At 32.4% G+C, this 26,358-nt stretch overlaps 4 protein-coding genes across 5 annotated transcripts in view; all 4 read left to right on the top strand.

Moving 5' to 3' along the window:
- The window catches only part of LOC119840246 (protein spaetzle 3), a 30,216-nt gene extending 24,910 nt beyond the window's left edge, over nt 1–5,306 (top strand). The window contains exons 4-7 of the mRNA XM_038366761.1: nt 3,078–3,202; nt 3,866–4,084; nt 4,468–4,593; nt 5,022–5,306. Coding sequence (XP_038222689.1) covers nt 3,078–3,202; nt 3,866–4,084; nt 4,468–4,593; nt 5,022–5,178 — 627 coding nt within the window. The 3' untranslated portion in view covers nt 5,179–5,306. The remainder of the gene's footprint in view (nt 1–3,077; nt 3,203–3,865; nt 4,085–4,467; nt 4,594–5,021) is intronic.
- Nucleotides 5,307–6,859: 1,553 nt separating this feature from the next.
- On the top strand, nt 6,860–8,737 carry LOC119840247 (NFU1 iron-sulfur cluster scaffold homolog, mitochondrial-like). Of its 2 annotated transcripts, none has more exons than XM_038366763.1 (5): nt 6,860–7,069; nt 7,138–7,364; nt 7,553–7,738; nt 7,949–8,136; nt 8,510–8,737. In XM_038366763.1, exons 1-5 carry the CDS (start codon nt 6,996–6,998, stop codon nt 8,645–8,647), a joined length of 813 nt encoding a protein of 270 aa, XP_038222691.1. In that variant the 5' UTR covers nt 6,860–6,995; the 3' UTR covers nt 8,648–8,737. The 2 variants fall into 2 exon arrangements, with proteins under 2 accessions (XP_038222691.1, XP_038222690.1); XM_038366762.1 differs by having other exon boundaries at nt 7,126–7,364.
- A 517-nt stretch (nt 8,738–9,254) lies between these two features.
- LOC119839982 lies at nt 9,255–12,717 on the top strand. Its single transcript, XM_038366460.1, has 6 exons — nt 9,255–9,514; nt 9,760–9,963; nt 10,205–10,288; nt 10,386–10,460; nt 11,456–11,922; nt 12,200–12,717. Exons 1-5 carry the CDS (start codon nt 9,466–9,468, stop codon nt 11,818–11,820), a joined length of 777 nt encoding a protein of 258 aa, XP_038222388.1. The 5' UTR covers nt 9,255–9,465; the 3' UTR covers nt 11,821–11,922; nt 12,200–12,717.
- A 1,932-nt stretch (nt 12,718–14,649) lies between these two features.
- LOC119840126 (piwi-like protein Ago3) lies at nt 14,650–24,713 on the top strand. The gene is made up of 17 exons (XM_038366639.1): nt 14,650–14,791; nt 14,963–15,153; nt 15,763–15,853; nt 16,238–16,331; nt 16,658–16,796; nt 17,096–17,267; nt 17,803–17,930; nt 18,498–18,661; nt 19,003–19,200; nt 19,565–19,714; nt 19,934–20,111; nt 20,307–20,564; nt 21,167–21,394; nt 21,917–22,100; nt 22,605–22,770; nt 23,327–23,545; nt 24,224–24,713. Exons 2-17 carry the CDS (start codon nt 14,965–14,967, stop codon nt 24,486–24,488), a joined length of 2,823 nt encoding a protein of 940 aa, XP_038222567.1. The 5' UTR covers nt 14,650–14,791; nt 14,963–14,964; the 3' UTR covers nt 24,489–24,713.
- The last annotated feature ends 1,645 nt before the right edge of the window (nt 24,714–26,358 follow it).

Genomic DNA, 26,358 nt, shown 5'->3' with positions numbered 1-26,358 from the left:
TATATTAAATATAGCATGCCTTATTCAAAGCCAAAAACAATACATTTAAAACCTATCTAATGTCATGGTTAAGGATACTTAATATACATATTATTCTTATCCTCTCTTGTCCTTACTTCCTTTTCCTTTCAAGAAACATCATAATGCAAAAGTGTGTTGATTTTTTTGTCTTCCTTTTTGCCTTCCTTTCCATCTTCTTTGATTTATGTGTTAGTTAGGAGGCTAGAGGCTACATTTATATGCGGTGAAACATCACATTCCCATCCATCTTTACGTCAAGAAGGCTTTGAACCGATATCATGAATGGTATGAACTATATAAGAACTTATATTAATACCGATCAGATGGGTTAGTAATTAATTCCAGATATACATGACGATATTAGCGACATTTTTTATCAATAGCAAACAATATTTACTCTTACTTCATTCTATTCTTATTATCTATTGACAGAACCGCATTTTTGAGTTTTAGTTTTTAAAAATAAAATCGCTTAGTCTAGTGTACTAAGTAGTACTAGTGATTTCCCTATAATGACTTTTAAATTTAATTTAATTGTAGGTTCCGAAACCGGTCGTATTTTTTGTAATTGAATTAAATTTTAAAATGAATAAAAGTGGAGGTAGACAACAGAGTTTCGGAAATACTAAAAGAATTACAGTTGATGGTTCTTGTTAAAATAAAATGTTAACATCAACTTAAACAATAAACCTAACCGAAGATTTTGATACATGGTTAAATTAATTTAGTAATAAATTATATCGCAGCGAAACATTAGAACATTATATAAGGCCAATGTTTATGTTTTTATCATGTCGATTGTTAACTGTTAGCCATGAAGTATGAATAAATAACATTGATGAATATAATATAGTCTATTGAATGATCAAATAACAATATTCAACCTTGATGTTGCCGATATTTAGGTGTCTCTTGGATTCAAAATACTAAGTTTTGCATGAACGTGACATGCATTTTATAGCCCAAACCGTGTCTAAGCGAATTATGGCTACTGTTCACATTCTCTACGTGTGTTAGCAATTATTAAATTAAATCACTCCTACGTTTATTGTATTAACAATATTTTTTATCTTGTAAATCGTGAAGGTTGCACGATGCAAGGAATTACGATCACTCGTTGATAATGTTCTAGTAGAAAAAAGTAAAACGCATTAAATGTTTAAGTTGAAATACAAATCAGCGTTTTAATTTAGGACCCCATGACAAATTGAACAATGTGCAGCTATCATGGGTCATTGCCTGATTTTAACGAAAAAGTCTTGTCTATTTTAGAATAAGTAATCGTACGGACGGACGATTATTGCGAATCGAAATTCCTCGAATGGACACGAAATTTCTTTTAAATTTTATGATAATTTTGAAGGCTTTACACTTTGGGGTTTTTAATTCTTTAGTTCTTTAGTTATTTCACATATCATATAGTTACGTATCACCAAACATCCGTACTTCGGTGTAGATGATAATCTCACGAAAATAAATAAGAAAACGCTTTCAAACCTTTTTATCTCATTTAACACCCTTATTTTAACCACATACTTCAAGTTATATCGTGGTTTACCATTCAATTTAGGGAATAACCTTTTACAATTACCAAATAAAACCTCTCTATCATATAACTTACAGATGATATCTCTCTGATTTATTGATAAGACGTATATTATACGATCTTGGTGCCATGAGACTACAATATCGTTTTTTATCACAAAATATATGCAAATTTATTTTATAGCCTGCAAGGTTATTGACACAGTTGCGTCCATATATAGGGAATTGGTTTTAAATTGCCAAATGAGAAGCGTTGCTAAATTAATGATGTGATCTAGTTTAATACATTATTTCGTAATTAATTGAATCATAAATCTTGATAACAGGCAACACAGACTATAAAAGAAATTCGCATTTGACATTTCTGTTTTGAATTCCATCTGTGTTCGATATTGCGACTGCTGTTTGAATTTCAATTTGCACTAAGAGTTGTTATATTTCTAGGTAGTACAATATTTATTTAGCATAAACTTTGTATTCATTGTTCATACCGAGTGCCAGTTCAAATGGAAACTATAAACTTTATGACAATTTAGCTCGCTAGGCCGCTTCTATTTTTTTCAGTTGTTGTATGGAATTTATAAAACTAGTTTTAACTTTTGTTCCATTTAGTGTTATAAAATCCATTAAAATTTTAGTTAATCTAAATCGTGAAAGGTTTTCATTCTATAGTATTGAATAAACTCTGGATTATAAAAAAATGAATAATTCTCAAACTGATGAATTTAATTTAATATAGTTTCATACAAAACGCGTATTGAAAAATCTTTTTGTATAAGCGGCCTTAGTTACATTGATGGTCTATGATACACCGGACGTACAAAGTTTACAAGTCACTGTGTTCTATGCGCAAAAAATAATAGTTTTTCGTCAATCCAACAAGTTACGTTAAATCAGATAATTAGCTCGCGTTACAAGCGAGAGACGTGTTAATTAAAACTTAATCCGGTAGCTAAAACCAGTAGCAGCGGATATCATGGATTTTAATATATTATGTGTGAGTTTAATTTTTAATATTGTAAGTTTTGTTTACGTTTGTGCTATTACGAATTTATGCTATGCGATGTATACTTCTGGTGTACCGAGTTAGAAATTATTATAAATTCATTGATATATTATAACTGTTTAGTGGAATAAATATGTAAATATGTATTTTTTTAACGCGACAGTTTATTACGCTTTACTTTGAATAATAATAAAAAAATATTTGTTTTTATATTATATTACTAGCTGACCCGGCAAACGCTGTTTTGCCTTACTCTTATCATTAAGAGTTATAAAAAATAGATGTTGGCCGATTCTCAGACATACTCAACATGCACACAAAATTTCATAAGAATCGGTCAAGCCGTTTCGGAGGAGTATGGCAACGAAAACTGTGACACGAGAATTTTATATATATAGATATATAAAATATTTAATATAATAAAAAACTAATATATAATATGAGATCTGTTTATAAAGGGCTCGTTTTGATTTTAGAATACTAAATTTTTTTAACACCTTTTCAGATTTTATGGACAGCTCTGTCACTGGCGCTCGGGTATGAAATCCAAGGTCAAATCATCAGAGGAGTGCCATGCGTGAAGCGAAACTTTCAACTTTATTGTCCAACGGCTGGCAACACTTATCCCTTGTAAGTGTTTTAATCGTGTCAAAAAAACTTATATGAATTTTGTAGTAATAGTTATGCGTTTGAACGCATTACACACGTTTCTTGGAAACTGATTTTTCTATATATTAATTTCAATTAACCGTGACTCTCTTCTCTTAACGTTAATTTTTGGAACTTTTTGTGTTTGATTTTACGTACGATTTTACGTATTATACATTTAGATATTAGGCTTTTAAACGCGATTTATTCATTCAAATAAGTTAATTTTTATTTAAGAACTACTGTGCTAAATTAAATTTATCGTAATAATAGTATAAATTACATTGATTGAATCTTAAACAATGGCAATGGCTAATTTTTATTTTAAAACTAATATTGGATGAAATTTAATATATGATATAAGTGTATATAACTATGATAAACAAGAATCATAAATGTTGATAGACAGTAGTAATAAATAAATGTAAATAATGCAGTAAAATTATTACGTATATTTTATTACATTATCCATTATTAACCTCCTTATACATAATTTATGGTTAATCAAACAGAACTATAAAAATTTATGATTTTGTTTGATAGAGCTATTAATAACTTTCTCAAGTAGAGTGTTTATTTCTAAAGTTTCCAAATTAAAATGATATTAGTATGCTTATGCAATAAACAAGACGAAAACTTTTCCAGAGACAAAATCGAAACGTTCATCGATGAGAACAAAGCTTTAATAAAACGCATGTACGGCTCATTCACTATGCCCGGCGGGAGCAGAGTACGGAGGGCGCCAGGTGTGCCAGACTTGCATGCGGGTATACCGGACTCGCATTCAGGGGACTCGTACTTCAGGCATGTGAGGCAGGCAAAACCTCCGCTGCCGGATGCGCAGTCGGTGAATAGTACCGGCAGGTGTGTATTTTAAGGATAAAAAGGGAAGATAAGATATTTCCGAAATTAACCAGTGTGAAAGTCACAGTATAATCCAAAACAGATCCTCAATTTTGCACTGAAACTATGTTTCTTTTTTCTCAATTAGCAGGCCGCCCCGGCTTGGCCCGCGGTTGATATATAGCCTATAGCGCTCAGGGATCTCGTGCGTCAAACAGTGAATGAATTATTAATTCAGTCGAGTGGTTCTTTAGAGAAGCGCGCACAAACAAACAATCAAACTTTACTAGTTTTATATTATTAATTAGTATAGAAGTATAAATTGGTTTTTCAAAAATGTTATAATATAATTATAATTTTGATAATGCTCGAATTGTATTTTATTGTTTATTATAACTTTTCAGAATAGACGCCTGCGAAAGTAAAACAGAAATTATGACACCATATTGGGCGCTAAATTCTGGCCGGAAGTTACGTGCAATAGTCAACACTATGCATTTTGAGCAAGCGATACATCAAGAAGTGTGCAGGTAACAAGCTTTTTTAAATTATTTTTATATTATTCAATAAATAAAGTCTTATAAAATAACTTTATAACTTTACTTAAATTCTATTCATTTGCAATAAACTAATAAACTTAAAATTATATGACTTCATTAAATTCCTGAATTAAGAAACTTTATAGTAGGTAACTTGATACATTTACTTTCTACATACTTTGACATATACATACATTAACAACAATATACATACCTATAATAAATAATTTAATAAACTTCAAATTTAGTGAATAAATGAAAATGGTAAAATGAAAGATATGGCCTTATTTATAGCAAGAAAAACATATATTGCAAATATCATTTGTAATATAACAAAATGTAGCTTAAATTTAATATCGTTGGAAATATTTATTTTCCGAAAAGTCAATAATAAGGATGTGATATTTATTAAATTTCAGCAAACAATCAACTTCAAGATGTTCCGGAGACTGCGGCTGTGAACAGAAGTACAAATGGCATCGCCTCCTCGCCTACGATCCCAGTGACGACTGCGCGGGAATATTCATGGATTGGTTCTTATTCCCTTCATGTTGTGTGTGCCGCTGTAAACCTTAAACTATATGACAATAGACAAGTTATGGACTGTCCTGTAACGGTGTGATACTCTATGGAAAACGTAAATAAACTGTACACGTGTTCAGAAAAATTCCTGCGTGCCAGCTCATTTTTATTGACAATTTGTCCAAATTTAATTTTTGCAAATTTAATTCATATAAATGATGTTGTTCTGATATTCAAGAATAATAAAAAGTTGATGTCAATTACATGAGATTCGAATGAAGTATAATCTTTTAAACGATTTTTTTTTCACTCTATTAGTTGAACGAGTGTAACTTGTGATTTTGTAACAACTCGCATTTAGAAGTTCCACATTTGCATATCGTATAACGTATTCATTGCAACATATTTCTCAGGGTAAGTTACGTAAGTTGAATGCTTTATTACTGATAATTTCCGGTGTTTAAAGTTTAGTTTTAACTACTTCTAAAACAAGCAACCATTAAATTTGGTCAAGGCAATAATTGAACAAATTTTATAAAAGTACATTGACATATTTACGTGTTTAAATACAAATTATTACACAGTACTTGTTCTAAAAATTTTGATTTACAGTGTATTCTGTGGATGACGCTGATTTTTTACTCTGTGACAAAATCAGCATCTCATAAAAATTATTTAATTTTAGTCAAATGGTTTTATAAGTTCCAATTGTATCTCATATTATGTTTATTATACCTTTATAATTGTTGTATATGAGTATTATTTTTCTTATGAACATTATATTTTTATCCTTGTGATTTTTGTGAATCTCATATGATCTTATGAATTGTATACCTTGATACTATTAGTGTTCATTAGTTTATAAATTCTTGTAATGATAAATGGCTACTTAAATTTAATTGTGTTGTCTTATTTTAAATTAGTTTCGTAGCTATATTCTTTAATTATTGTAAATCTCTTAAGCTTATATTTTAAATTTATTTAAGTATTTTAAGTGCTTTATTTCTGTATTATAATAGGTCTACAAAGATTCAAAAAACCTCTATATCTGTCTTCACACAATAGATACACTTCAACTATTCATATATATTTTTTAAATAAATAATGCATACATGTTTTTGTTTTAGTCTTTTATCCATTATCAACTAGTACCAACACTACAAATAATTAACTCTAGTAGAGCAAAGAGCAGAACTCTTAGAAAATTAATCTGGAGTACGCAATCACTATTTAGCAAACATAAGCAAAAGCTGACAAAACAATATATACATCTAATTTAAAAAATAGTAATAATAAAACACTCTTTATGACAGAATGAAACTGTTTGTATTGGCACCGATCCTTTATAAAATATATTGCCTCCTTGAAAAAGTTTTTATTTCAATCTGTATGCTTGTATGTAACTGACTCTGTAAGACTCGATTTTGATTGAAAAAATTACATACATACATATAGGTAAAATTAATAAAATACAGGTAAAGCTATTAAAAGTGTATTTAAAAACGCAATTGAACCGCCGGTACCAGCGCTGTGATCATCAGTTTCAAGATTTTGAAAATCGAACCATCTTCTGTGGATTGTGATGAATTTTTAATTTTTCGTCTCTCCGAAATGTACTGTATCACAATTTGATTTACGAAACGTGATATATTATTTCAGGTTTGATTACTATCTGTAATTTTTTTTTTAATTACCTTCGAAAGGAACGCGACCTACAACTGTCACAGCTGTCACTGCTTTTCAACTCCTGTCAATGTCGCGGCGAAATTTCATTTCAATTATCAATATTACGTTTTGGGAAATAACACTGAAAAGAAAAGAGTTAATTACATCTACACAAATCATCTGCTCAGGTGGATAAGTATTCAAAAATGTTTCGACATTCATTACGATTCGTTCGTTCAGGTCATCAATGCAGCCGAATATGTCTCGCCTCTGTATCCAGGTAAAATTAACAATCTTTACATAAATAATGTTATCATGTATCTAAATCATCAATAGCTGGTCTTATAGGTGTCGTGATGTAAGAGCATTTAGTGGCTTTGGACTTAAGAATACTGAAATGCGGTTGAATGCTCGAAAACCGCTATTGAATACTTGCAATTGTCGATCGATGTTTATCCAGACTCAAGAAACACCCAACCCTAATAGTTTAAAGTTTCTGCCCGGTACTCAAGTTTTGGAACCTGGAACGACACTAGATTTTCCAAATATTGGTGCAGCTTCTTGTAGCCCTTTAGGTAAGTTTATTTATTTGACAAACATAAATTTTAAAAAAAGAGTTTCAATAACATGCAATTTATTTAATTAAGCATTGAAGTCAATATATGAAATTACTTTCTCACTTTGTACATATTGTTCAAATGCAATTTTATAATTATTTTTATTAATCTTGCCATTCAAACTCTTATATTTCTCTCATTCTTAGCAAAAATGATCTTCCGCATAGAAGGCGTAAAAGCTGTATTTTTTGGGTCTGATTTTATAACTGTCACTAAACAAGACGATGATATTGAATGGAAACTTTTAAAGCCAGATATATTTGCAACCATTATGGATTTCTTTGCAAGTGGCTTGCCCATAGTGACAGATGCAAAGCCCTCAGGGGACACACGTAAGATAATTCCTCTTATTTATGTTTTACCTAATCACCATAAATCATATTTTACTAAATTCTGTTTAATTACATCATGCATGTAATAGGTTAACTTTTGTTTTAAACCTGCCTCATTATTTATTAGTAATATAGTATTGATTTAAAATGCATTGCATTTTAAACTGTAATCTTATATTATCTCCTTATATATATTTTCCTTGTTTTCAGAAATCAATGAAGATGATGATGAAGTAGTCCAAATGATCAAGGAATTATTAGATACAAGAATAAGACCAACAGTACAAGAAGATGGAGGTGATGTTTTATTTGTTGATTTCAAAGATGGCGTACTAAGACTTAAAATGCAGGGGTCATGTTCCTCATGCCCCAGTTCAATAGTCACCTTAAAAAATGGAGTAAGTACAATTACATATGGAAAGTCAGAGATAATAATATAAAACACTATTGTTGTTTATCATATCTTCTAAACTTAATAAATTATATCTACAATGACAGATTACTTTCTATCTAGAGGATCTTTCAAAACTAGTATCTTGCCACAGTATAAAAAACACATTTATTTAGAACAATTTTTATTGTTTAGTAAATTTGGGTGTAACCATTTATTCTCAAATTTGAATTCACTTTCTCAAATAACATTATTTTGTAGGTATAGTAAAATGTACTTTTTGCCGTGTATTATTATGAATACAATAATTGCATCAATTTATTATGCACCCAAATTCTTGTAAATTATTTTATTTATAAATTAAATGACACAAATTGCAGGTTCAAAATATGATGCAATTTTATATTCCTGAAGTATTGGCAGTTGAACAAATCGATGATGAAGGCGAAAAGTTAAGTGAGAAGATCTTTAAGGAATTTGAACAAATCAAGAAGAAGGAAAAGAATGAATCTGAATAAAACCTCTAGATATTAGAAGTAGTAAAGCAATATTACTCACACAAATATGTTGTAAATAGTGTATAATATGAATAAATATTGTTTCTTTTATGTACTCGTTTCCTATTTTAAAATAATCCTGAAAAGAACAGAAAGCGCTCCAATGCGTGGCATATTTAATTAAGTTTTTTTACCAAAAAAAAAAAGAAAAAAATCTACTGTAATATAACTCGATGTACGAAATATACTATTTAAACTGCGACCTATAAATTTGTATAATATACATACAAAATTGGGAATATAATATAAATTACAAGGGGACATAATTCAAAAGTGGCTAATAATAGTTCATACAACTGCATTCCGTGGCTCAGACCAAAGAGCAGAAAATACCACAGATAATATAATACTATGATAAAACGTAGACTTTCGTTTTTACTATTACCCTCTTCACTCTTGAATAATTAACGTTTTTGTATTCGACGAGGAACTAAACATTCGCATACAAGTGTCCACGTGAACCATCGTTCATACATTCGTCTCCCCCCGTAGTACCACAGATAACATGAAACTATACAAGGTAGTATTAGGCAGGCCGCATACCAGTGCCACGTGATACACGCATCGTACATTATTGCAACAAGTGTCTCTTTGGCAAAGACTAAAGAGTAGTACGAGATAATAACACAGCTCTTTGGTCTTAGTATATGTAAAAAAAACCGGTCTCAATTCTTAAGTCTTAACTCGCGATTGCAAATTAAATTTGATTGGGCGCCGATCAACTTTCAACTCTTCGAAGCAAATCGCTTTTTGATTTGTGTAATTTTTTTATAGAAAACATGCCAAGAGTGCAGGAATGGAAATGTTATTTTGGATGCTTTGTTGACGGTAAGTAGGTGATTAACTCGTATTTTGTTTAATATCTTTTCTTTTATGTGGGTAAGTTATAATGCCATTTGATTAGTCGTAACATTTCCAGCGTTTCCAATTTCATGATTCTTTAAATTTCAAAGGTTTAAAATCTTATCATCTTTTCATATTTTTATCAACCAATTTTATTATACCATGATCGACGTATCAAAATATAAGGTTCGACAAAACACTCTCTCTTTTACTCTCATTGCTTATTACAGGTCCATTACACCGTTTTCCCCAGTGGGAAGACTTTAAAGAAGAAAGATTTAATAAGTGGAAATCCGTTCTAGATCCGGTAACCCAAGCTAAAGGAAATGAATACATATATAACAACATAAGATTATGCTATCGTCATTTTAGCTCAATTTATCATTTGCCAAGTAACCGATTGACTAGGAATGCTACTCCAACATTAAATATTTGTAAGTATTCTATAAATTATATATTCTTGAGCTCTGGAGAAAAAGAAGGATTATCAACAAACTGATATGTTTAAGATAGAATTGTAATCATGTTGTTAATATATGCTAGAATTTTCTCTATAAATTTTTAGCCATTTGATAAATAAAGAATAACTCCTTTCTAATGTGTAAAGTATTATTATAAATAATACACATTTTAAAGTGTAATGTTTTAAATAGTCCTACTTTTCTGAATTCACAGCTGGATCACAAGTAGTTCTTGGAGAACCATCCACATCAGGATCACAAATTACAGAAGAGAAGCTGCAGGACACAAGTTCATTTGGTATATATCTTAGAGAATTACATTAATAATGAATTAATATTTCAAATTTTATGTGTGCATTTTGCAATTGTTTTTAATTCATGCTTTGCAATTGCAGCAGTATCACAAGAAAACAATGCTCAACCATCTACATCAAGTATAAATCATAAGACACACAATGCTGAAGCATCTGGTAATTATAACATTGTATATTTTTACAATTGATTATTGGCTAAAGCCACATAGCAAATAGTAGATTCTGATTAATTTGGATTATTCTAGACATACACTGATTTTGGTAACTTAATGTATTACCTATAAGATTTGTTTTAAAATGCTTTTCAATTTATTCTATGAAAATGCATAATTTTGAATGTATTTGCATTTAAAATTTTTTGCATTTCTTTCCATTAATTCAAATCTACATATGTAAAAATTACAAAGTGAATGTAATTAAATTGTGTTATATCACTGTTGATTTTTTCCCAATGGTTATTATCAGTAAAATATCAGAGGACAACAAATTATTATAAATATATGTTCATCAATGTTTTTCAAATGTATTTATCAGCTTAAAAAGGTATTAAAAAAAAATTCAGTATTTTTCAAATGTTCATATTGGGAGTTCTATCAAACCAAGATGTCTATATACATTTTGTTAACGCGTGAGTGTTATTTGTCACAATCAAGTAATAAATCTTATACCTTTAAACAAGCAATTCTTGTATATATATATATATATATATAAAATTGGAATCTCGGAATCGGCTCCAACGATTTTCATGAAATTTAGTATACCTATAGGGGGTTTCGGGGGCGATAAATCGATCTAGCTAGGAATTTTTTTTAGAAAATGTCATATTCGTGTTTTATTCGTGTTTTTTTTTTCCTGACATCTATTGGTGAATAATAATACTATTTTGCTTCGTAGATAGCTTGACAACTGAAATAAAACATAGGCACTTTTTATACCGATATTCCTACGGGATACGGACTTACGCGGTTTCAACCGCGGGTCACAGCTAGTATACTTTTATAATATGTATAACAAAAGTCCACATGAATAAAACTTTGGCCTGCCGGCCATGGGAAAGCTTGTTATAGATATTTTTAGAACATGCTTGAAAGTAACATTTTCAGCTACATTTATTTTTGATTAATTATGACTAACAATAACTTATTTTCCAGCTTCCAATGTGTGCTGCAAAAGGTTATCAAATATTGTTGTAAATCTGAGAAAAAAATTGAAGACAATGAGATCGAAATATTTAGCGCAAAAGAGAGAACTACTAGCTCTCAAAAAAATTAACCTCAGTAAATTCTCAGACAATGAAGAAATGCCAAAAACTGTACAAACCTTTTTAACACTGCAATTAAAATATAAAAATAAACCCAAGGGGCGACGATTTTCAAATGAGGAGAAAATTATGGCTTTAGATTTGATGAAACAGAACCCAAAGGCATACAAATATTTGCAAGAAATGTTAATTGCTCCATCAAAAAGAACTTTACAGAGACTTGAAGGACTACACAGCAAAACCAGGCCTAGCTAATAGTAAATAAGTTAAATCAGTAAAATGTAAGCTGAAGACAAATTAATGTCATTAGCTTGATCTTCTGGCAGCAAGTATCATCAGCATTGATATTGTTAGCAAGTAAGTATTTATCTTTTACTTTTGTGATCTTATTTTTATGTATCAATACTCAACAATATAGATTTCAGGGTAGTTATTTCAGTCACCTATAAAATAATCATCATATTAAAAGAAAAGTATAAACAATTTTACCAAAATTTACCAGCTGTATGAAAAAAAATTGGTGTTGGTACTAGCAGGGTATTCATAAGTCGAGTTATTTTTAATACATTAAGAGATAAACCTTAACCTTAACATTATTATTGTAAAGATTATAAAGATATATTTCTGTTTTCAGGAGTGCATGTACTGCCACAAGAATTTGCAGCCACTGCTGACTTTCTTTTATACTTTGACAGACTGTGATTTTTTTAATAGTGATTCTAATCAATCAGAATCAAAGATAGAAATAAAGATTCCTTAAACAAAATGCCTTACATTTCAATTTGCCGAATGATTCCTGAATGATTCTAGAATCAATTATATTTAAATTGATTTTAAAATTTGGTGTTTGTCAATTGAAATATGAATAAAATCCATCAATCAGTAATTGGATACATTATATAGAAAACTTGTCAAGAAATGTGGATATATTTACCATTTGATTATAATGCCACCAGTTTGATTAACATCAAACCATCTATTTGATCAATTGTAATTTTTTTAGTAGTTTTAGAAGTTACGGTATGAGGCATGTAATCCTAATTGTAATCAATTTACGAATATGTATAAAGTCTCGTGTCTTAAGTTTTTTTAAAAAGGTACACTCATCTGGCTCATTGTGGAGAAGATTTTTAATAAAACAGTACAATCAATAAAATGTCTTGTAAATACAACAATCCCTGTCTCTTGATTATTTGTCTCTAGATTAGAATATTGTATATTCATTAAAGAAGATACTACAACTAAAAATAACTGACATTATTATAGTATGTGACCTATGTCCCCACGTCGACGACGATGACGACGATGACGGGACCGGACGGGTTGTGAAATACTATCTCGTACAGATATACTTTGTGGTTTTTGGTATGCGTTTATTATATATTTTCTTTAAAAAAAAAAAAAAGACAGCACTTGACAGTCTGCGACCGATGTACGACTATTGCGAGATATGGACATTTAATATCTAGGCTGGAATGGGATGTTAAATATGAAACCTGCCTTTCTACATCAAGAAAGCAAAAATAAGTTGTCAGGCGGTGACTCGCGCTCTAAATGTATCCACTGTCTACCCGAAATATGCTGCAATGGAGCGAAAAGGGGGCGACATATTATGAGCAGCTAAGGGAGGAAGTGCGGCTGGATTTTAAATGACGGTCACCCCTTGAGTGCGCCTCGCCACTTAGGCTTCACATCCACCATTCGAGCTAAAAGCTTATGCGAGTTACGATTAGAAAATAAATGTTACAAATATCTACTCCATATGATAAGCCATTTTCACCATAACTAGATGCTCGTCCCGGGTCCGCCTGGATATCAAGATTCCTGTTTTTTTTTTTTTTTATGTCACAGTCGGCAATGGAGCATGTGTGACGCCTGATAGTAAGCGCTACCACCGCCCATGAACATTTGTAGAGGCGTAAAGTCGATTACAGACCTTACGCCTCTACAAATGGATTGCCGACTTTAAATTGGGAAGGGATTAAGAAAGGATTGGCGAGAGGAATAAAGGAAAGGACTGGGAAGGGGAAGGAAAAGGATATGGGCCTCCGGCTCCTCCACTCACCGAACGAAACACAGCAGAATGCTATTTCACGCCGGTCTTCTGTGGGGGTGTGGTACTTCCCCGGTGCGAGCTGGCCCAATTCGTGCCGAAGCGTGCTCGACTACCACATACAAATGTTTTATCCCAAGTGAGCACTTAATCGGCATAAAAAGTATACTATCACTCAAGTTAGCTCATACCCTGTCTGTACACCAAATCTCATCAAATTCTGTTCAGTAGTTTCATCGTGATTCATCGTGACAAAAATCCAAACAAACAAACTTTCACATTTATAACATAAGTGTAAAAGTTTAATTAGTGTGATGTGATATGTAGAAAATGGGGATCTTAAACTAAATAAGTCTAACTAAAACATGATCATAGCGAAAAAAAATCCTTTGATTGGCTTTACCGATGCCTATATACCTACTATAGTTTTCTGTCTAGTGGTCTGAGTTTCTTGCTATGCTTTTGGCGGTCACTCACACATATGTAAAGCTCAACATACGCCTCGTGGATTGTATAATCTATGATTACTATTTTTTCACACTGCTTTGGGCTGTCATGTTTTAAGACAAAGTAATGATAGAGTAAATATGTAATCTGTGGTTTTGACGTTTTGATAAATTCTCGTTTTTGCAGTGTTCCCAACTTAGGGGTTTTCCCCCCAAATTTAGGGGGTAAATTAGTGGATAGGGATTTTTTTAGGGGTTTTATATGTTTAGGGTTTTTCTGAATATATAATATTCTGAATATAACAGAACTATCCAATGCAATAATCAATTAAATTTATTTTTTCACCTAGCGAATGACTTAGGACTGGGTGACATCTAGTGTAATTATATTTTCCTACTCTGCAATATTTACCTACTCTGTGGGTAAATGAAATTAAAAGGTAAAAGGTAAAAGAAAATTACTTATTATATTATTTTGATTGAATATTATTTTTTAGGGGGATTTTCAAATAATTGACGCAGTTTTAGGGGGTTTTGACTTGGAGTTAGGGGTAAATATTTCTGAGATTTGGTAACACTGTGTTTGTGCAATGTGCAGTAACATAGCAGTCAACACGCAAGAATCTCGATTTTCGCGGGGTAGAACAAAAAAAGTGTTTAATTAAATATAACTTTGTTTCTTCAGTGTTTTTTGCGTCAAGATATTTTTTTTAAGTGTAACGAATAAGTGAGTGTGCCTTAACACAAACACAATAATCACTTTATTATTCAATAAATATTGGAAAATTCGAAATTATTCATATTTGTAATGTTGTTTAGTGGATGAAATTTGTACATTGTCAACATGCTTAACACAGTTTTTAATTGTTTTACTAATATTAACCGTAAAACATTGTAGAAATGGCAGATGCTTCGAAGGGTCGTGGTCGAGGCCTCTCTTTAATCCAGGCTTTAAGAGCTCAAAGATCTGAGACACCTGGCCAGGATGTACCACATAAGAGTCCAGGTTCTAGTGAACCTCCTACAGTTGTTTCAAGTATGGCTCCCAGTTATGCACCAAGTGAAGTATCGAGTGAAACACCAAGTGCTGTGAGTATTTATAAATAACTAGCTGCGCCCCGCGGTTTAACCCGCGTAAGTCTATATTCCGTAGGAATATCGGGATAAAAAGTTGCCTATATGTTTTTCCAGCAATCCAGCTGTCTACGTACCAAATTTCATTGCAATTGGTTTAGTAATTTTTGCGTGAAAGAGCAACAGACACACACACATTCTTACAAAATTTTGCATTTATAATATTAGTACAAGGTACGATTTACATAAATACAATTTTCCACCCCTACTAGCCGGTCTGTATTTACTGTAATTGTTGGTCCTAAATCCCAATGTCCTCCTTAATGTGAATTGAGAATTTATGAATAAAAACTATGAAGAACTTATGAAAAGGGATAGAATCTATTAACCCACCATATTAAAAATTATGGAGGTTTGCTATTTTAATTATATATTTATTTATCTACCTTGTTATGAGAAAAAAAGCATGAACAAAAGTAGACATCACTGCATAGTATAAGCCGTAGGTAAAAGCTAGATTCATATAATAGGGCTTTAACCTACTCAGTGTCAATAAATATTCCATTGGTATGATTGTCCTACTCTACACTATTCATACTGTGACCTATTGTATCATCTTTTCAGGTGAGTTCAGTAGCACCATCATCAGTTGGAGGTAGGGGTAAAATTGCGGCGATGTTGAATAAAATGCATCAAAAGCCTGGGGGTTCTAGTGGTATGTTCAACATCTATACTTGCAATATAATAAATAAATAGGCATACAGTTATTAGTATATAAAAGTATGCTCATAAAAAACGTATTAATAAAGGAAGAGTTGATTTGTTTGTTTGAATACACTTATCACAGAAACTATGGGACCAATTAAAAAAATCATTCACTATTTGTTATAATATGTATACTTCCTCTTGAGTGTTATAGGCTTGATATATATGAATTTATCGTGGACATAGCCAGCATGTACTGCTGGTTAAGTATATAATATAACAAAAAATTTATCTGAATAAAAAATTAAAAAGATGCAGTAGGTATTGTAATGGAAAATTTTAAGATACAAATTTGTTGTCAATTTAAGTTATTTATTTAATATTTTATTTTTAGCATCTGGACCAATATTATGTCCAGCATCTGATGTACGGCCTACACCAGGTCCTGGGCCTGGCCTTGGTAGAGGCATTAAACTTTTGCAGCACTTGTAAGTGTATATACTAGTGATTTTACCATGTTTGTTTGAAACATGATATAATTATGATTGTGGATTATTTGATTTGATTTGACTAGTGATATTTTTATTGTTATATAGCATGATCATATTATAGTGGTCCAATTACTCTGAAAAGTGTTATTTTAAAATTTTATTGGGATTTCTCATAGGTTAAAATCATTCAACGAAAATAATTTTAATATTGAATGCTATGTTAGAATAGGAAATTTTGTAGCCCTGGTAAAGTGGATGGTATGGGCAAGTACATAATGATTTTATATCAAAATGATATTTTATAAATCTGGTTGCTATTACAGGAAGGCAACTCAAGCTTCATCATCAGTAGTGGGCAGTGGCGACAGCACAGTAGCCTCAGTTAAGTCAATCACTGACCAAATGGCAGCCAGTACAATAGCCTCAAGTGCTCCATCTTCGATTGGGAAAAATAAATATTTCGTAAGTATATGTATTAAATTGTATGCTTAAAAAGGTGAAGGAAAACATCGTGAGGAAACCGGCATGTCCGAGAATCAAAAGTTCGACGACATGTGATATCTGCCAAGCCGCACTTGGCCAGCGTGGTGGATTATGGCCTGAACCCTCATAGGAGGCCTGTGTCCCAGCAGTGGGAACATATATGGGCTGATGATGATGATATGTATTTCTATCTGCCTGCCCTGGTTTTGCCTGGGTAGTTTAATAAACTGTTAACATTTATAATCCCAATCATATTCATTCATACACTAATATTACAGAGGGAAGTCAAAGATACACCACCAGTTGTGAAAAAGGGTGAGTCAGGTGTGCCGTGTGAAGTGACTGCTAATTTCATATACCTCAAGTTTGAAGAAAACAATGTGTTTGAATATGAAGTGCAATATGAGCCTGATCAGGATCACAAACATCTGCGGTTTAAACTACTTGGAGGTAATTAAAGTATTTTATTCCACAATAATCTTGTCCTATGTTCTTAAGTATCCACAGAAAGGCTATCATATCAAAATATGATATAAGAAATATAATTATGTGGCACTTATTTGTCTGGCTGTAGGTCTGAAATATTCATTATATTGAAATATCTGTTAAAAACCGTACAATTTCTCTGTATAAATAACAACGAATCGTAAGATATGCTTCGAAGAGTAATTTTCGAGAAATGCACGCTAAAAACTGTATCATTACAATAATCTAATATTAAAACTTAGTAAACGCGTAATAGAAAATCATACCACATTTTTACTCACATAGGGGACATATTTCTCTGTTTCTTATTACAATTTACATGAATAGTTTCAATATCTGAAAGTGTTTTTATACAGAAAAAGATAGCACTTTATGAAAAAAGAATTAAATGGCAATAATAACTGCTTTATTTAATTCAAACAAATTCAAATGAAACCAAATTTTATTCATAGTATATATTAATGGTAAATAAATACAGTAATCATAATTTCTATTATAGAACATCGTCATTTATTCAAAGAAAAGACATTTGATGGCACCACTTTGTATGTACCACACAGACTGCCGAGTGATGTGATGCAGTTAGAGTCTACAAATCCATATGATAACAGCAAAGTAAATTTGACTGTAAGTATGTTTCATCAATTTAATATTCAAAAAACATAATATAATAAGTGATATATAATATTTCTTACTTTACTTTGTTTTAATAAAAATTTTTTGTTTATTGTTTTGGAATATGGGAGTCGAGCATGCTTCGGTACGAATTAGGTCAGCTCGCACCGGGGAAGTACCACACACCAACAGAACATTATGGAATAGTGGTCTGTGACTGCTACTGTAGAACCTTTTCCTTACCCATCTTAGTTCATTCCTTTATTCCCGTTTTCAATCCTTCCCTATACCTTTCAACGCATGTGCATGTTTCGTACGGTGAGTGGGAGAGCGGGAGGCCCGTTACCTTTTCCTCACCCTTCCCAGTCCATTCCTATTTTCTTATTTCGTCAAAATTTTTCTCATCCCTTTTGCTCTTAATAGCAGGCAGTGCATTCTCAGTGTTTATTCCCCTGCGAATGTTCATGGGCGGTGGTGGTCGCTTACCATTAGGCGGTTACAGCGGTACTCGGTTTCCCGCTATGGAATAAAAAATAAAAAAAGACAAATTAAATGCACTGATTTACTTATTTTTTTTAGATAATGTTTCGCCGTACACGTCGGCTTAGTGAAATGATACACATATACAATCTACTCTTCAAGCACATAATGTACGATTTAGAGTTGGTGCGGTTTGGAAGACAGCATTTCAACCAACACGCCGCTATACAAATTCCACAGTACAAGTTGGAAGTTTGGCCAGGGTTAGTATGATATTTCTACACTAATATTATAATGAGGAAGATTTGGTTTTTTCTATGTTTGTAAGGTTTTCACGCAAAAACCATAGGACCAATTTCAAAAGTTTTTTCACCATTCGAAAGCTGTAATTTCAATGAGTGACATAGGCTATAATTATATGTACCACGGGTGGAGCCGGGACGAACACTTAGTTTAATATAATTGAGCTGCCATAAAACACAAGCAAGATAATAGAAATTTTAATATAAGAACTATCTCAGGAGTTTACATGGTTTTAAAAATATTATTCAAAAAATAAAATAAATTTTTCGTATTTCTTAAATCACTAACATTATACTGACAGATATGTAACGGCAGTAGATGAATATGAAGGTGGTCTGATGCTGACGTTGGATTCTACGTCCCGTGTGTTGAGGACACAATCTGTGCTCTCCCTAATAAAGGAGACGGCTCAGCAGGAGGGAGCTAATTGGAAACGGGCTCTATCTGAGAAACTCATCAGCTGTTCAGTTATGACTACATATAATAATAAATTGTTCCGGTAAGTGTTTCCAAAAAGAGAGAAATGTGAAATACTTTCCCTGCAAAGATGTGGCTTTTATTTATACTCTTGTTTAAAGCATCACACTCACATTACAATAACATCTCCATAGACTATATAGTCTCTGATATTGTCTTTTGGAAAGGACAAGGGAATCAAGTCCAACATACATATTAATTTTTAATATTAGTTTAATAATATTACAACATTCATATTAATTTCTAATATCAGTTTAATAACAAGAATAGAGACTATTCTTAGTAATATAATTAATTTTAACTATTTCTTTAATATATAGTCACTGAAGTAATTACAACTGTCTTAGATTAATCATTAAAATAATTATTTAATTCATGTTCTGTAGCGTGGACAGTATTGATGATTCAATGACACCAAAATCAACATTTGAAAAGAAGGAAAAAGGTGAAACAATACAGATTTCATACATAGACTACTATAAGAAGAATTACGGCATTGATATAATGGATTGGGACCAGCCGATGCTTATATCAAGGTAATTAATTCTGTTAATATTATAAATGCGAAAGTTTGTGAGGATGGATGTATGTGTATGCAGCTAGTGTAACATACATAATATGAATACTTTAAATATAAAGTAAAAAAGGAAATCTCTAAATAAAGAAAATTGGTTAAACTTTTATTAATGTAAACTTAAGAAGCACTTTTAAACTAGACACAATAATTTATATATTACGTTTATTAATTTTTACAGGGAGTCAAAACGCGTGCCAGGTTCAGAAAAACCAATAGACTACATGATATGCCTGGTACCAGAACTGTGTCAGCTCACAGGCTTGACTGATGACCAACGGAGTAACTTTAAACTGATGAAGGATGTGGCTACTTATACGCGCATCACGCCTAATCAGCGATATGCCGCTTTTAAAAAGGTTTGGCTGTGCGATGATCATAGATATTTATATATTCAAAGAATAAATATTATTATATTGTATTTAATTGTAGCCATAAATAGAAAACCATTTTAGCAACAGGATGAAAAGGTTAAAAAACCTTTTGAAAAAATTGAAGGAAGTAAATCTTATTTCTAAGTTACTATAAAATTAAAAACAAAACATATTTTACAGTATATAAGTAATGTGCTCAACAATGAGACGGCCAGGAACCGGCTTAAAGGCTGGGGGCTAAGTCTAGCACCGGAGACTATAGACATAGTAGCAAGAACCCTCCCACCGGAGACGCTATACTTTGGCAATAATGTTAAAGTACCGGGAAAGCCGAATGCAGAATGGAACGCAGAAGTTACCAGAAACCCTGTCATGCAAGCCGTTGACATCATGAGTTGGGCTGTTTTGTATACGGATAGAGATAAAAATGTTACTATGGTGAGTAGTTTTAGCCACTTTAAAAAAAAGTAGGAAGTTATCAATTTGATTTTTTTTTTGTGTTTGTTACTCGATAACTGTGGCGCCTCCCATGTGGTCCCATTTAAATTTGGTCTAGTACTCACTATTTGAACACGGTTTAGGTTTTGGATAAAAAAATGTTGATTAATCATATATTTTTATTATTATGGCGTGAGTTGGGGAGCCGGATGCCATTATCCTTTACCTTAACCTTTCCAGCCCTTTCCTTCATTCCCATCATCAAACCTTTATTTATCCCATACCTTTTAAAATCGGCAATACATTTGTAGAGGAGTAAGATATGCAAATACCCTCTGCAAACGTTCGTGGGCTGCAGAAGCGTTTCCACCAGTTCCTTACTTATAAAAAAGAAGTTATTTATTTATATAAATTAACAATATTGAGTTTATTTATATAAATTCACAATATGGGGTAAGAATTGTCTCATTACAATTTTTTGGAAATGTATTGTTTCTCATATTTATTCACAACTATTGTCTAGAAAAAAAAAAACACATTTTAAAATAAAACTAATTTATACTAACAGAAATTTTAATACATACATTCTGCCTAAATTCCAGAACTTCGTAGACACAGTGAAACGCAACTGCACCCCAATGGGTATACGAGTAGCGGACCCGAACTTGGTGAGGCTACCCAACGACCGCACTGATGCCTATGTGATGAGCTTGAAGAAGACCATAACGTCCCAGCTGCAGCTGGTTGTGGCGATATGTCCAACGAGTCGAGATGATAGATATGCGGCCATCAAGAAGATATGCTGTGCTGATAACCCGGTAGCTTCTCAGGTAGGATATTTTAGGTTAGGTGAGGTGGTCTCAGGGGGTTGTGGAAGAATGCCAATCAACCCCTTCACAATGGTGTCTCCTTCTCCGGGGGTCATGGGTATGATACCACTATCATACTCACTACCATACATGGGAACATACCCACATACCCCCACCAAAAAAGGTGAACTAAGATGTAAACAGGAAACATGTGTAACTTTTAATATGTGTCGGCAATATGCTAGAACGACATATTTTCGATTTCCCTATATTTTCTGCAATATAAAAACTAGAGAGATTTTTTTATGAATTTTCTTGCCACCTGATGGTAAGCGACCAGCACCATCCATAAACATTTGCAGAGGCCTTATGCCTCTGATTGATCGGTTTGCCAACTTGATAAGAGATAAGGAAAGGATTGATTATAGGAAATAAATGAAAGGACTGGGAAGGGTAAGAAAAACAATCCGAACTTCTGAATACCATTGTATATAATGTAAAATTTGGTATTTTACTTGTTATAAATATTATTAACACAACCAGGTGATAAACGCACGCACAATAATGAACAGCCAAAAGATCCGCGCCATCACGCAGAAGATCCTATTGCAAATTAACTGCAAGTTGGGCGGCACTTTGTGGAGTATCAGTATACCCTTCAAGAGCGCGATGGTTATCGGTATTGATTCGTACCACGATCCCGCGAGAAAAAGGCGGAGTGTTTGTTGTGAGTTGCATTTATTTTGATAAATTTCTGGGTAAATTCTGAATAAGAATCGACTAAAACAATTTATTAGTCTGGAGATTAAATAGGCTTGGGTTAAGATGAAAAATAAATTAAATTAATAAAAAGTTATCTATGCTAATATTATAAAGAAGAAAAATTTGTATGTAATGTTTTCACCCAAAATCTACTGGACCGATATAGAAAATTCTTTCACCGTTAAATAGCTGCAACTATTTATGTACCATGGGATTGAAAGGTAGTTTATTTTATTATTCCTATAAGCATTATAAGTATTGTAAAAAATAGTGGACAACAAAAAAAAAAATTATGTGTTGAAAAATTTCCATTGTAAGCTAATGATACTATGATGAATGAATGAATAAAACTAGCGCCCGTATTTTTTCTTTATTTTTGCTGAACTTTGATTTCGTATAAATTTTTGTATCGTGTAAAGTTTCTATGAGTTACAAATTTAATAACTATTTATCTTTTCTTTTATTACAGCATTTGTAGCGTCTTACAACCAGTCTATGACCCACTGGTATTCAAGAGCAGTGTTTCAAGAGAGAGGTCAAGAAATAGTGGACAAACTCAAGGCTTGCTTGGTCGACTCGCTGAAACATTTCTTGAGAGTCAATGGCCGCTTGCCAGAGAGGATTATTATGTATAGGTAATTTCTTTTATCTATGTGAAAAAAAATATTAAATATTATATATGTCAATCATACTAATATTGTAAGTGCTAATGTTGTAAGGATGTGTGTGTGTGTGTTTGTTGCTCTTTCACGCAAAAACTACTGAACCGATTGCAATGAAATTTGGTATGTTGACATCTGGACAACTGGAATGACATACAGGCAACTTTTTATACCGATATTACTACGGGATACGGACTTACGCAGGTGAAACCACGGGGCACAGCTAGTATATTATATATTTCAAGTGGAAATATATCTATTAGTAGAATGTGTAATTCAGTTCTTAAAACGGCAATGATCAATCACTTACCTAATAAAATATATTACATTCAATACATAATCATAGTTACCATTTTTCTATATATAATTTGATATAATTTAATCATTAGACCTTAACCATCATAGAAGGCCCGTGTCTCTCAGGTGGAAATATGTGCTATTGACATTGAGGAAAAAACCCATCTATTATCTAATTCAGAAGTAATAGAAGATAAAGAAAAAGATAAATTATAAAACTATTCACTTTCAGGGACGGTGTGGGAGACGGCCAGCTCAAACTGATCCAAGATTACGAAATACCGCAGATGAAGGTGTGTTTCTCGAGCTTCGGCGACGTGTACGAGCCAATGCTGACATACATCGTGGTACAAAAGAGGATCAACACCAGGATCTTCATGAAATCCCATCAGGGCTTAGAAAATCCTCCACCGGGTACTGTTGTTGATCACGACATTACTAGACGCAATTGGTGAGTTTTTTATTTCATAGGATATTTAATTTTTCTCCCCGAATAAGTTAGTAATGTAATTTGAGTTATGTTTATATTAATTCGCTTTAAATAAGTGTTAAAATTGGCTATGTGTAGTTCAAAACAATGTTAAATTGACAATCACAGCATTCGAGTAAAATAATCTACATTTTAGCTCTAGCAAATAAAGGATGATATAGAAATTACGGTTTTGTTTTGTTTATATCAGATGTATGTCTACAGAAAAATATTCCAATAATTCGTATTTTCGTATCAAATAAATGGTTCCATCTACTGATAAGCCTTAGATAACTATTCACATAGTGGAAAAAGAACATCTAGAACCTTCTAGAACATAAAATAAATTCCAAAAACAGTACCCAATCACAAACCTCGAGTACGAGTTCCCCGTTGAGTACAATCTGGAGGTCTTCAAGAGAAGAGTAAACGGATACCTTGAAGGGAAGCGCGCTCCATCTTAGACCACGTCTTAAACTCAAACTCAAACATTTATTCATTCAACTAGACATCCTATAGAAGCACTTTTGAATCGTCATATTACACTCTTAGCCTTAGCACACTTAGCTTACCATCAGACGAAATCGTGGTCAAGCCCCGCCTTAAACCTATTATGATTAAAAGAAAAAAAAAATTAACTCAGTCCACACAACATTCCAGGTACGACTTTCTCATAGTGTCGCAGAAGGTGAACCAGGGCACGGTGACGCCGACCCACTACGTGGTCGTCCACGACGACAGCCCCATGTCCCCGGACCAGTGCCAGCGGCTCACGTACAAGATGTGCCACCTGTACTACAACTGGCCCGGGACGGTGCGCGTGCCCGCGCCCTGCCAGTACGCGCACCGGCTGGCCTATCTGGTCGGCCAGAGCATACACGATACGCCTTCTGATGCGCTGTCGGATAAGTTGTTCTTCTTGTAGTGTGCTATAGACTTTGTATTAGTATATATTCATATATATCTATATATACTTCTGCATATAGTAGGGGGGCCAATGAGGGGATTATGGGATATGCTCGAGAGCGTCTGATTAATATAAGGGCAGTTACTATTGCTAAGTATCTAAAAAGTAGGAGCAGTTGATATGGTGCGTGCGCTAAGTATGTGCAGGAAATTATAAAATATCGATAATTTTCAAAGTTTAGGCGCGAATCACGCTCAAATCGTGAGATTAGCTAATTTTGGACTTCTTATATTGTAATTAACCCCTGATATCTTAATTCGATGCGCTCGACTAAATACACATTTAGCGTCTTGGCCTCCCCTACTATATGTGGAAGTATATATAGATATATAGGAATGTATAGAGTTTGTTGGTGAGAGTGTAAAATGACGTGTTAATTGTTAATTGTTAAAGTTTTTAGTAGGCTTGAGATGAAGAATGTAAGTATTTCTATATAGTATTAAGTATATATAGTATCTAATTAAGTATTTCTACATGTTCTTATGTATGTAACAATGTTATTGTGTATACCAAAAAAAAAACAAATTAAAATTCATGCTATTTTGTTGAATATCAGGTTCAAGTGAAACTACAGTTTTCACCTTTTTCTTCTAATTTGTTCATTTAAGCGAAATTCTGATGGATATAATAACATATGATGGAACATTCTTAAAATATGTTTGTATGCGCACCCCATACGCACGTACCGAAGTTACCTTTTATATAAAGTGTGTTGGTTTAGATTAAGCGAATTAGCCCACCGTAAACGGTATTTATTTATTATTAATGCCAATAATTATTACATTTAATAAGTGCGAATTTATATTTTAAGTTTCTCTACTCGTGCTGAAAAAATATTTAAAACACTTCTTTGAACGTTTTTGCTACAGTGATCTTGTCTCGACTTTTTTCTTTGTCTTTGAAAAAACTAAGAAGCTATAAATATAGTTAAAAATAAATATAAGTGAATAAGTAGAGTCAAAATAAATAGATGAAGAGTTAACGATTAGTGTAATTTTTTTGCAATTTTCTGAAAGAAGTATTAGTGACTTATATAAAATTGCTTGATACTTTAATACATAATACATGTACACTTTCTACCTCGGAAAACTACGTCCTTCGCTTTATTAATTTCGAATAAATATTCTTAACGGTTCTATTGATTAATTATAAATAATTTTCTAAGAAATTTTAGAGGGACCAAAAAGCTCTCCTTGGTACAGTGGTAAACGCGTGAGCGTAGAACCGAGAGGTCCGGGTTCGATTCCCGGTGGGGATAATAAAAAATGTCTCGGTCTGGCAGGACACAGGAGGCTGATCACCTACTTGTCCATAAAGAAAATCGATCAGTGAAACAGATGTATATCATCTGCCCCATACCCCAGTAGGGGACACGGGACTTCACTTTTAAAAAGCTCTTATATTGACGAATACGAAAGAGCCTAAATTTGGCTACAGTTTCGGCTACGTTGACTTCTATATTCATGGATCAAATCATGTAGAACCGTTTTTGAGATTATTGCGAATAATCTCACAGTCAAAACTTATAGATACTCTAGGAAGAACATTACATTTTTATATTACTTTGTTATAAAGGTGTTTTTAAAGCTTTCTTACAAACGTTAAATACTTAGTTCAGTTATATATTTATTATCTGTATGCATCGGAAGTCTCATATACCTGTATACATAGGCCTACGTCCTGCAGTGGGAACAAATATAGACTGATGGCTGATAACCAGATTTTTTTTTGTTAGAAAAAACATATTTCATAAATGTTGATACATTTAAAAATAAAATGCTACGTATGATAGATATAAATTATTGATTTTTCTTTTAATTGTGTATAT

Source organism: Zerene cesonia, chromosome 5 (genome assembly GCF_012273895.1).
Source record: "Zerene cesonia ecotype Mississippi chromosome 5, Zerene_cesonia_1.1, whole genome shotgun sequence".
Lineage (NCBI taxonomy): Eukaryota > Metazoa > Arthropoda > Insecta > Lepidoptera > Pieridae > Zerene > Zerene cesonia.
The sequence above is the reverse complement of the archived record's forward strand: the minus strand, read 5'-3'. Positions and strand labels throughout refer to the sequence as shown.